We start from the raw sequence: 13161 nt of genomic DNA on the forward strand, positions 1-13161 counted from the left end.
AAATGTAAGAAGTAACCAAGATGGACTTCCTTGGTGGCCCAGTGGTTAATATTCTGTGCTCCCAAATCATGGTGCATGGGTTCGACCCATTGTTAGGGAACTAAGATCCTGCATGCCTCACAATGCTGCAGGAAAAAAAAGGTGGGGCGGGGGAGTGACCAAGAGAATCATCCTGAAGTCGCTAACATTTTTACAGCAAAGTGATTCAGATTCTTTTCCATTATAGGTTATTACAAGATATTGATTGTAGTTCCTGTGCTATACAGTAGGGCCTTGTTTATCTATTTTATATATAGTAATGTGTGTGCGCTTAATCTCTCAGTCATGTCCGACTCTTTGTGACCCCATGGACTGTAACCCACCGGGCTCCTCTGTCCGTGGGATTCTCCAGGCAATACTGTAGTGGGTTGCCATGCCTTCCTCCAGGGGATCTTCCTGACCCAGGGATGGCACTCCCATCTGTTTGCATTTCCTGCATTGCAGGTGGATTCTTTACCCACTAAGCCAGCTGGGAAGCTCCAAAATGCTGCTGCTGCTGCTTACACTGTTACATATAAAATAGATAATCAAAAAGGATTTACTGAAACAGGAACTGTACTCAGTATCTTGTAGTATAGCACAAAAACTATACTTAGTATCTTGTAGTAACCTCTAATGGAAAAGAATCTAAAAGACAATATATATTTATATATGTAATTACTATTATATAATATATATTTGTGTATATATGTATATATTTGTGTATGTAACTGAATCACTTTGCTGTATGCCTGAAACTAATACATTGTAAATAAACTATATTTCAATAAAAATCTTTTTAAAAACAATTTTTAAAAAGTACCAGTATCCAATTCTAACTCAATTCTAACATGGGCACATGTGCAGTAGACACTGTATAAAATAGTGTAAGATTATTTTTAGCTACAAAGAAGTGGGAATGATTTCAATGTCCATCAGTAAGAAATGGATAAATACTGTGTAGTTTATTCATGATGAAACACTACATAGCAGTTATAGTTAGTGAGCTTGATCTGTTTATTTCAACGGACATTAAAAAGGTAAGTATGTACAATACATGCAGTATTATAGTACTTACTTAAGACATACTTACATATTGTTTGTGGATGTTTATACATATATATTTACATGCATACAACATATATAACTGTAAACAAGTGGTGGGTGGACACACGCTGAACTCTTAGTAGCATGAGGGGAATGCAAACAAGTGTGGGGATTAGAGTGAATTTTGGTATCTGTAATATTTTAATAACAAAATGACTAGATGGAAATAAAATACATAATAGAAGTATGAGTGCTTGTCACAGTGGTCTCTGTACTATTCTGCATCTTTTAAATTGCTGTAAATTAAAGTCATACCTGATACTAAGTGCTGGAGTGCATGTGAGCTGTGTTGCTCACTGAAAGCTGATGAACACATCTGCAACCCTGGATAAATATTGGCTAAACGCGTGTTTTCTTAGGAATGCTGCAAGGCTTGCCGGATGGAATGCTCCCCTACCTGCACAGAGACACAGGTACTGCTGCCTGGGGCAGAGCTAGGCTTTTTCAATGTCCCAGGGAACTCTAGGCTACAGCCCCAAGACCAAGCATGTGAACTAGAATACCTGCATGGATGAATTCCTGCAGGCACCTGTATCACAAAGGGATGTTCCCATGGCAGGGTAAGCTTTTCATCTGGAACACGCCACAGCCTCCTGGGTCTGTCATGGTTGGGAGGGCATTTTGTTGTTGTTGTTGAGTCATTCAGTAGTGTCTGCCTCTTTGCAACCCCATGGACTGCTGCACATCAGGCTTCCACGTCCTTCACCATCTCCCGGAGCTTGCTCAAACTCATGTTCATTGAGTTGGTGATGCCATCCAACCATCTTATCCTCTGTCCTCCCCTTCTCTTCCTGCCCTCAGTCTTTTCCACCATCAGGGTCTTTTCCAACGAGTCAGCTTTTCGCATCAGGTAGCCAAAGTATTGGAGGGCATGATACGAAGTAATTAAGCACTGTCAAGAAATGTGAAAATACTGCACATTTTTTTCATGGTTTTTTGGGAGGAGTGTTAACCTGGGTCTACTTTTTATTTTAAAAAGTTTTATTTAATTATTTTTGGTTGTGCCCAGTCTTCACTGCTGCACAAGCTTTTCTCTAGTTGTGGCACTCTCTAGTTGCAGTACTCAGGCTTCTCATTGCAGTGGCTTCTCTTCCTGCTGTGGTTCCTGCATTGGCAGGTGGGTCCTTTACCACTGAGTCACCAGGGAAGACCTCTGTCTACTTTTAAAATGGCATTATTTATATTAGATTTTTCTCTGAGGTTAGAATTAGCTGTAGATCTTGGAAGATAATCTTGTTACCATGTAATTTATGATTCATTCATTACTCCAGTCCAGTCATTTATTCATCCATCCATTTACACTTAACAGATGTTTCATGAAATACCTAGGATAGGCAGCCTTCTGAGATGCCCCCAGGATTCCTGCCCCTGTTGTACATTTCCTAAAAATTTATTGAGTATGTTGGCACCTGTGAATCTGATAAGATTTCACACTCATGATGAGGTTCTATTATATGGTAAAGGTGAATTTATTTAGATATAATTAAGGTCTCTGACTAATTAACTTTGAGTGAATCAAAAGGACATTATCCTGAATGGGCCTGACCTAATCAGGTGGGTCCTTTAAAAGATAGTCCATGTCTTGCCAAGAGAGAGATTCAAACGTGGGAAGGCCTTCTCTTGCCGACCTTGAAGATACAAACAGCCACACTATGGAGAGGATCATGTGGTAAGGAAATGCAGGCCGCCTCTGGGAGCAGAACACCTCAGTCCTACAACCCCAGGGAAGTGAATGCTGCCAACGGCCACACAACATTGGAAGGTGACCCCCTAGCCCCAGATGAGATGCAGGCTCTTGGATGATACCTTGCTTGAGACCCTAGCTGAGCATCCAGGTAAACCATGGAAACTGAGATGATAAATGAGTGCTGTTTTAAGTTACTAAGTTTGTTATGTAATAAGAAGGGGAAAACAAGTACAAAATCTGTTATATATCAGTTACTAGGGCTGCAGAAACGAATAAACACCATCCCTCTCCCTGAGGAACTCAACAGTCTGATGGAGGAGACAGAAAACTTAAAAGATAAATTTAAAGTGAAAGAGTTATCATGGAAATAGGAGAGGAGTGCAAATGAGTATAGCTCTGTTCTTTCCTTGGGGCTCATTGGCTGGATGCCATCAACCTGGAATTTTCTGTGTCTGTGCATTCCTCCTCCACCTACTACATGGAGAAAGCCTGTTGGCAGTTAAGAGAAAACAAGGTCAACAAACAGAAGTAGAGTTGAGAAGACAAAATCCAGAAGATGTTTGATAGCCAGGTCCACCTGAGCCTGAAGCTAGCTTGATTCTCATCCCTCCCAGTTAAAGGAACCAATAAACCTTGGGGAGATTTTGTTACCTCCAACCCAAGTGTCCTGACTAATTCATACAGATATATGTGTGTGCTTAGTTGCTCAGTTATGTCTGACTTTTTGTGACCCCATGGACTGTAGCCCACCAGGCTCCTTTGTCCATAGGATTTTTCGGGCAAGAATACTGGAGAGGGTTGCCATTTCCTCCTCCAGGGGATCTTGCCGGACCCAGGGATCCAACCTGTGTCTCCTTGTCTCCAGCATTGCAGGCCAATTCTTTACCCGCTAAGCCATGGGGGAAGCCCTAATACAGATACATATTTGGGTAAACAGTATGGTACGTTCTTCAGTTCAGTTCAGTTCAGTCGCTCAGTCACGTCCGACTCTTTGCAACCCCATGGACTGCAGCACGCCAGGCCTCCCTGTCCATCACCAACTCCTGCAGTTGACTCAAACTCATGTCCATTGAGTCAGTGATGCCATCCAACCATCTCATCCTCTGTCGTCCCCTTCTCCTCCCGCCTTCAATCTTTCCAGCATCAGGGTCTTTCCAAATGAGTCAGCTCTTCACATCAGGTAGCCAAAGTATTAGAGTTTCAGCCTCAACATCTTACATTCTTAATAAATTTTACCCTGGTCACTATCAAACTGATTATTAATATGAAGTAATTAAGCACTGTGAAATCTTTAAGGGCAGCCAACTCATTTTGGGGTGCTTACCAGGAAGAACTGAGTTATGTGTGCTGCAAGAGAACATTATAACACAAACAGGTCACTCCTAGGATTCAGGACAAGAGTAGACATGTCAGGTGAGGGTTTTGCAATTAGACGAGCTGCCTGGCTTGCTTATGATTTGGAGTCACACTGAATGGGTCTCTGGGCCACAACCAGCAGATGACGTGCCTGGATATGCCCCACTGATCACATCCGCTGGGTGTGTTTGTCTGTCTTCCCAGAAGGGGAGGGACCATGCATTGTCAACCACACCACATTCCACCAGTAGGAGTGATTTCTAGGAACAGGATGCCAGAAGAAAGCCCTAGACGTTTGAACAAATCAGGTCATTCAGACCTGCAGTCAACTCCTGCCTCGATATGGCCTTCCTCCGGCCAAACTGGCCCGCAGACCTCGGGAACTTGGGCTGGCTGTGGGTGACCTGGAAGTACTGGTTGATGCCACTGTTCTGCTGGTCCCTGCTGGATGCTGCTGACATGAAGTCAGATTCTGTGACAGATGGCTCAAACTTGGCCTTAACCCTGGGCTTCAGAGGGTGCTGGGGGTATTGGAAATTCTGGGAGCGTGCTTTTTTGTGCATGTACATAGGCCTGTCAAGTTGACCCTCAAAGCCATCATTCCAAGATGTGTAATGTGTTGGTCTCTGGAGCTCAGGAGTCAGGGCCTGACTTTCTGAACTTTCGCCAACATAAAAATGATGCACCCCATGGAGGTCGGTCAAGGAGCGAGGGTGGAAGGCCCGTCTGCTCACCTGTCTCCTTGGAACCTCCTCCTCTTCTTCACTGAGCTGTGGAGAAGCCAGGGGTGCACACGGTCTCATGTTCCTGGGGTACATATCCACAGTGTCCCCTGAGGTGTCTATCTTGAAATGTCTTTCTGGCCAGAAAGTTGAATGTTTCTTTTGCTGAGAGTCACGTTCATTAATGAGATAGTATCTGAGGGCGTGGGACCGAGGACTGTGTGGCACCAAAGCTGAGACCCCTAACCCATGGTTGATTGGCTGAAGATCTTTTCGGAAAAGAGGTTCTGAGTGAACGTCTTCAATGTGCTTTGTAAACATCCCAGGTGTGCAGGATCTGCTCCTATGAAGGTCACTTGTGCTCATACGTGGGCCACATGGATACCTGAAAGACAGAGGCTGTTAGACACCTGTGGCTTTGGTGTTCTCAGAGCCCCAAGCCATACAAGCGTTGCAGGACAGGTGGCCGCTGCCTCTACATTTTCATCAAAACCTGCTCTGAAGTATCAATGAGTGTCCAGTGGGGACCTCCCTGGTGGTCCAGTGATTAAGGCTCCACGTTTCCACTGCAGGGGGTGCGGGTTCCCTCACTGGTTGAAGAGCAAAGATCCCACATGCCATGAGGCCAAAACACCAAAAGGTAAAACAGAAGCAATATTGTAACAAATCAAACCTGACACATCAGGGACCCCCCTCCCCAACAGGGGAGAGGAGGAGAGCGCCCAACTCCTGCAAGACATTCAGGAAACTCATCTGCACAGGGAGCTGACCACACCGCACACAGGCTGGTTCAGGGGACTTACTATCCTATCCCAAACTTCCCAGTCGTAACCTCAAGGATAGCATTTGGAAATCGTAGTGTCTTTGTCCTCCAATATGAAGACAAACCAGGGTCAGGTCGCTTTGAATGCAGCAGCTCAGTAACAGAAGCTACAAGATAGACTGATGTGAGGCAATAAGCAATAAGAGCAGGCTTCAAGAAAAGGAACCAAGGACCACACTATTAACGAGTGCACAAAAGTCTTAGAACCCCTATTCCAAATGCCACCTTGAATAACATTATAATAAAAAAAAACATCTAGGAAAAATTTTTAAGAAATGTGTAGGACCCTGTATTAGTAATAGCCTGTGTAGTGTTAGTCACTCAGTAGTGTCTGACTCTTGCGATCCCATGGACTGTGCTCCACTGTCCAGAGGATTCTCCAGGCAAGAATACTGGAGCTGGTTGAAATGCCCTCTGCCAAGGGATCTTACCAACCCAGGGATCGAACCTGTGTCTCTTGCGTCTCTTATGTCTCCTGCACTGGCAGGTAGGTCTTTATCAATTTTGCCACCTGGGGAGCCCCAGTAGTCTGCAGGGCACCATAAAAGAAAAGCACACACTGGATGCCTTAAACAGCAGAAATTTATTTTTTCACAGCTCTAGCGGCTAGAAGTCCAAAATCAAGGTGTTCTTAGGGTTAGTTTGGTCAGACTTCTTTTACTGGCTTGTTGACAGTCCTCTTCTAACACTGTAGTTCTTGTTTAGTTGCTAAGTCGTATCCTACTCTTTTGCAACCCCATGGACCGGACTGAGCCTGCCAGGCTCCTCTGTCTCCATCCTCACAGAAGGAGACAGAGTTCTGGGTGTCTCTTCCACTTCTTATAAGGATGCTTCCTATTGGATTAAGCCACCCTTCCCCCCCACCCCCGGTTTGGCCCCATTTAACCTCTAACCTCCTTATAGACCCTGTCTCCAAATACAGGTGGTTAGGGCTTCAGTATATAAATTTTGAGGGGATACAGTTTTGTCTATAACATTCTGGCTTTTGGCCCCCCAAATTCATGTCCTTCTCATGTGAAGAATACACTCACCCCATTCAACATCTCCAAAATTCTTTAGGCCTAGGGGCTTCCCCAGTGACTCAGAGGTAAAGAATCCACCTGCAATGCAGGAGACACAGGAGATGCAGGTTGGATCCTTGGGTTGGGAAGCTTCCCTGGAGGAGGAAATGGAAACCCACTAGAGTTTTCCTGCCTGGGAAATCCCAGGGACAGAGGAGCCTGGTGCACTACAGTCCATGGGATCACAAAGAGTCAGACATGACTGAGTGACTAAACCACAACTAAACCAGTGTGTCTAGGAATTGTGGAGTGCATTCTGTGAACATTGCCCCTGATCATCTCTGCCATGTAGCTGTCCAGATTCTTGGACAGTTCCTCCCCATAATGTATGGACAAAGATTGTCACCTTCAGTTACGCTACCACAAGTCAAGGAACTACCAGAAGCCAGGACAGGCTTGGAACAGATCCTTCTCTAGAGCTTTCAGTGGGAACAGGGCCCTGCAAACAACTTAGGCTCAGACTTCCAGTCTACATAACCAAGAGACAATACATTTCTGTTACACTAAAAAAAAAAAGAATGTCACCTGCCATTTCTTTAAACCAAAAATGTAAAGCCATCAGGCACAGCAGTTACCCAAAACAGGGCAGCCTGAGGGAATTTCAGAATGGAGAAAAATAAGATACTGGCCCTAGGTAGCTGAGATTCAAATCAAATGAATGATTTCAATGAGCCCAGACTCTTGCATCTTTCCATAGAATAGGGAGCTCAGCTCGGTGCTCTGTGATGACCTAGAAAAGTGGGATGAGGGTATGGAGGGAGGCTCAAGAGGGAGGGGATATATGAGTACATATGGCTGACTCATGTTGTGCAGCAGAAATAAATACAATATTGAAAAGCAATTATACTCCAATAAAAATTTTTTTTAAAGCACTGAAATCATTAAGTTGAGTTGTCTGTATTTTGCAACTAGCAGTTATCCTTTGATGTTCCACCGCATGGTTGCTGCTGCTGCTGCTGCTAAGTCGCTTCAGTCGTGTCTGACTCTGTGTGACCCCATAGACGGCAGCCCACCAGGCTTCCCTGTCCCTGGAATTCTCCAGGCAAGAACCCTGGAGTGGGCCACTGCATGGTTATTTTCCAGCAAAACTTCCTATGTATTCTGACTTCTCCCTTACCTCTTTGGAACAGTCCCTCAGAACTATCTGAGATGCATGTCCTAGGCCATAGTCCTCACTGTGTGTGTGTGTGTGTGTGTGTGTTAGTCACTCAGTCATGTCTGACTCTGCGACCCCATGGACTGTAGCCCGCCAGGGCTTGCCACTTGCCACTTGCCCACTCCAGTATTCTTGCCTGGGATTCTCCAGGCAAGAATACTGGAGTGGGTTGCCATTCCCTTCTCCAGGGGATTTTCCTGACCCAGGGCCTCCTGCATTGCAAGTGGATTCTTTACCATCTGAGCTACCAGGGAAGCCCAGTCCTCAGTAAGTCTGCTGAATAAAACATAATTCTCAAACTTTAGGTTGTGCGTTGTTTTTTTTTTTTTTCAACCGACATCTCTCGAGGACTATTGGAATCCCTCCTCCTTGCCAGAACCCAATATATACACAAAGACAATTCCTGTTAACTTACTGTCTTTAAAACAAGACAATCCCCCTGCCAAATAACCCTCCTATATTTTATCTATATTGTTTTCACTGTGTTACATTCTGATCAAATATAATTCTCCATATAAGTTATGGCCAGTGTGTCCTTTTCGATATCCAGTCTCCATGAAAAGACCGCAGGGTTCTGCTCTTATGTGTAGGTACAATTGAAATAATTGACCCACATAATGCAGAAATGGTCTTGCCAATAACTTAGCCAGCCTAGAACTAAAATATAAAAGATCTTGCCCATAATATAGTCAGTCTGGAGTGAAAACAAACAAACAAAAAAAGATAAAAAATTTAAACAACAAAGACCTACTGTATAGTACAGGGAACAATAGTCAGTATCTTGTGATAACCTATCATGAAAAAGAATCTGCAAAGAATGAGGTGAAAAGAAAGTGAAAGTCACTTGTCTAACTCTTTGTGACCCCACAGACTGTAGCTCACCAGACTCCTCTGTCCATGGGATTTTCTAGACAAGAATACTGGACTGGTTAACCATTCTCTTCTCCAGGGCATCTTCCTGACCCAAGTATTGAACCCGAGTCTCCCGAATTGCAGGCAGATTCTCTACCCTCTGAGTCACCAGGGAAGTTATATGTATATATCTATGTTTATATAACTAATCACTTACTAATGTGACTTTGTAAATCAACTATACTTATTATAATAATAATAAAGAGACAATGTTCTAATTCCAAAGAGACTCAAAGGCCTTGGTGGTTCAGCATCGCATTTCTTTCCAGCCTCATCTCCTGCCTCCCTCCCAGGCTCTCTGTGTGTTTGTGTTCAGTTGCTTACTCGTGTCTGACTCTTTGTGACCCCATAGACTCCTCTCTCAGGTGCACTCTGTCCATGGGATTCTCCAGGCAAGAATACTGGAGTGGGTTGCCATTTCTGTCTCCAGGGGATCTTCCCCACCCAGGGATCGAACCCACGTCTCCTGCATTGCTGGTGGATTCTTTACTCCTGAGCCACCAGGGAAGCCCTTCCAAGGCTCCCTTTTCTATGGTCATTTTCCAAACATGCTTCACTTCCTTATAACATCATACCTTTGTTCATGCTTATTCTCTGCTATGGTACATTCTTTAATTTTTTTGTTTTTTATTTTTAATTTTTTGTTTTTTCTTTATAACATTCTCTCTATATCCCCAAACCAAAAATATAATAAATGGAGATGGGTTAAATAAATCATAGTGTGTCTGTATAGCGGAATAGTAATGGACCTTTTCAATTACTAGTATAGTAATATACACCTCATCTTTATTGAGGTATAATTGACATATAAAAATTATATATGTTTCAAGTACACAACTTGATTTAATATATGTATATATTGCGAAATAATTACCACACTCAAGCTAATGAACACATTCATCACCTCACACACTAACCACTTTTTTTACACAAATACCGTTGTCTTCTTTTTTTTTTTAATCTACTGCAGTGTCTCCTTTTTTTTTTTTAACTTTAGCTCTTACATATACATGTATCCATTCTCCCCCAAACTCCTCTCTCATCCAGGTTTCCATATAACATTGAGCAGATTTCCCTGTGCTATACAGTAGTGTGTCCTTGTTGGTTATCCATTTTAAATATAGCAGTGTGTATAGGCCCTTGTTGGTTATCCATTTTAAATATAGCAGTGTGTACATGTCCATCCCAAAGGTCCTAACTATCCCTTCCCCTCATTCTTTCCCCTCAACCCCCTGGCAACCATAAGTTTGCTCTCTAAGTCTATGAGTCTCTTTCTGGTTTGTAAGTCCATTTGTATCATTTCTTTCTAGATTCCACATATAGAGTATGTCATACGGTATTTCTCCCTCTCTAACTTACTTCGCTCAGTATGTCAATCTCTTGGTCCATCCACGTTGCTGGAAATAGCATTATTTCATTCTTTTCAATGCCATTGTCTCCTTTTAATGGAGGGATTTAATTGACTAAGAACTGCAAACTTTTTTTTTTTAAACTGGTATAGGTCTTAGGCAATACTGTCTATAACCAAGAATGCTCAGGAACATAGTTTGTTTCTTAATAAATAAAAAGAATTGTACATTGTCACCAGGTGTGGTTTATCCCAGAAATACAAGAATTGTTCTTTTTAAGTCAATTTAAAAAGTGGCTTTTCATCAATACTAGTTTATGGGATTTTCCTTGTGGTCCAGTGGTTAAGACTCTGGTTCCCGATGCAGGGGGCATGGGTTTGATCTCTGTTCAGGGAAATAGATCCCACATGCTGCAACTAAGACCTGGTGCACCCGAATAAATAAATAAAAGTTTAAAAAAAAACACAGTTTATTACTCAATACTATGATACATTCTTGGCTTTTCTCCATTAGTGAGCTCTTACTTAGTCTTTAAGGCCGAAGTCCGTTTCTATTAAATATTTATGCATTCTCCATGTAGACTTACCCCGTCCTCTGAAAGTATATGTTTATCACAGAAGTATAGCATTTATCACATTATATAAAAATTACTGGTATCACTCTCCCACTATACTGTCAACTCCTTGAGGCAGAGACTGTGTCTGATCATCTCTGCAGCTACAGTAACCACAGAGACTAGAGTTGAGTCTCAATAAAAGCTTGTTGAATTAGACACTAGAGAATTCTTTACAATAAATTTGTTTTGGGAATTCATGAGTTAGAGTGTTGCTGCCATTGATAAGCAAACAATTGACACACTAAGTGGTTAAGATTTCACCTCCCAATGCAGGGGGTGCAGGTTCGATCCCTGGTTGGGGAACTAAGATCCCACATACCTCCTGGCCAAAGAACCAAAACATGAAACAGAAGCAATATTGTAACAAATTCAATAAAAGACTTTAAATATGGTTCATATTTTAAAAAGTCTTAGAAAAATATTGATTTAAAGGATAAAATAAAATTAATCCCAGTCTTCATTAAAGTCCCCAATGGAAAAAAAAATTTTTAAGGCATTTTCTTTTCATAGGCTATAGAAATAAATACCCTAGGCTGGCAGGAAGGTTTGCTTATAGGTTACATGGCAGAAGGCTGAGAAGGAAGAATTCATCCTGCTTGATAAACTTTGTCCTCTCATTTCTTCTCAATAGCAGCTGTCACAGGAAGAAGTGGCCTTGTGACATGCAGCAGAAATGGAATGTAATGGCTCTCACTTCCTTGGAAACTGTTAGGGCCTTTGAAGCGTTAATGGCTTTTCATGCTGCTTTTTATGGCCCTGGGCCATCACTGGAGGGTATCACCAAGGAGGCAGATTTTCTGCCAAGTTGCAGATGACTCACCTGGTAGAATAATGCCTAGACCTGGAGAAGCCAGGAAGAGGGGAGCTGGGGCTGCCGGGCCCTGGCTGGGGGCTCGGGGTCGTGGGCTGGGCAACGGTCTCCACCCTACTACTCCTGCTGCTCGATGAGTCAAAATTGACCACAGTGCCGTTGTTCTGGGGTGTCACCGAGTAAGCCGAGGACAACTGGCTGCCGAGATCACTGTCCTTGGGAAACCTCTTGGTGGTTTCATCCTGGGTTTGGATGCGGGCTGCAGGAAGAGGGAGGGCAAGGGGAAGACACACTCAGGTTGGTGTCACTGCCAGTATCCTGACTTCCTGCAGGTGCATCTAGAGTTGTGTGCACTTGCAGATACTCCTAGCCAGATGGGTGACACTTTATCATTCAAATCATTTCTTCACTGAGAGTTGGAGTTGGAAGGAAGTGTTGTTGTTTAGTTGCTCAGTCATGTCTGACTCTTTGCGACCCCATGGACTGTAGCCTGCCAGGCTCCTCTGTTCATGGGATTTCCCAGGCAAGAATACAGGAGTGTGTTGCCATTTCCTTCTCCAGGGGATCTTCCCAACCCAAGGACTGAACCATGTCTCCTGCATTGGCAGGCGGATTCTTTACCACTGAGCCACCTAGGAAGCCAGAAAGGAGTGTCGGAGGAATCAAACGAACTCCAAGCCTTTTTAGCTGCACCATCTAATGGCCCCATTAGCTCTGGGGCTCTGGTCGTTTATCTATGTAATGGATATAGTGGAGCTTGGATGATAATTACAATGTTTTAGAAACAATTCAGAGAACATTGTGAAAAACAAATGTGGTCTTGGGCTGGAAAATGAACATTAGAGGATGATATTGCTATCCCGAGAAAATTTATAGAAATCCTAATTTTTGAAGGCAACTGGAACTAAGCTGAATTATGCTCCATTGGCAAATAATACTTGACAATGACAGTGGAATTTGGCCACCTCATGCTAAGAGCCAACTCATTAGAAAAGATCTTGATGTTGGGAAAGATTGAGGGCAAGAGGAGAAGTAGGTGGCAGAGGATTAGATGGTTACATAGCATCACCGACTCAATGGATATGAATCTAAGCAAGCTCCAGACAATGGTCAAGAACAGGGGAGCCTGGTGGGCTGCAGTCCAGGGGGTTGCAGAGTGGAACACGACTTAGTGACTGAACAACAATGAAACAGTGGAATTTTGTAACATAAGCTACAGTCTCTTCCCACAGCAGTTTTTATGTGTAGGCTTGCTCTCTGAGAAAGTGGTTGGAGCAAACACAACCCTGAGGCCTCAAGGCTCTTAGGCATTTTCCTGGAAGGAAACACATCCCTCCCAATTAGTTCTGGATTAAAGCAGATGAAACGGGACTTCCCTGGTGGTCCAGTGGCTAAGACTCTGAGTTCTCAGTGCAGGGGGCCCAGGTTCCATCCCTGGTCAGGGAACTAAGAGATTGCATCCCACAACTAAAAATCCCATGTGCCAAAACTAAGACCTGGGGCAGCCAAATAAAGAAACAAATAAATATCAAAAAACCATCGA

General features: G+C 43.4%; 1 protein-coding gene across 1 annotated transcript in view; it reads right to left on the reverse strand.

Moving 5' to 3' along the window:
- Nucleotides 1–4000: 4000 nt before the first annotated feature.
- Nucleotides 4001–13161, reverse strand: part of TMC3 (transmembrane channel like 3) — a 53860-nt gene continuing 44699 nt past the window's right edge. The window contains exons 21-22 of the mRNA XM_027521696.1: nucleotides 11628–11877; nucleotides 4001–5275 (exon numbers count right to left, since the gene is read on the reverse strand). Coding sequence (XP_027377497.1) covers nucleotides 4456–5275; nucleotides 11628–11877 — 1070 coding nt within the window. The 3' untranslated portion in view covers nucleotides 4001–4455. The remainder of the gene's footprint in view (nucleotides 5276–11627; nucleotides 11878–13161) is intronic.

This window comes from Bos indicus x Bos taurus, chromosome 21 (genome assembly GCF_003369695.1).
Source record: "Bos indicus x Bos taurus breed Angus x Brahman F1 hybrid chromosome 21, Bos_hybrid_MaternalHap_v2.0, whole genome shotgun sequence".
In the NCBI taxonomy this organism is placed as follows: domain Eukaryota; kingdom Metazoa; phylum Chordata; class Mammalia; order Artiodactyla; family Bovidae; genus Bos; species Bos indicus x Bos taurus.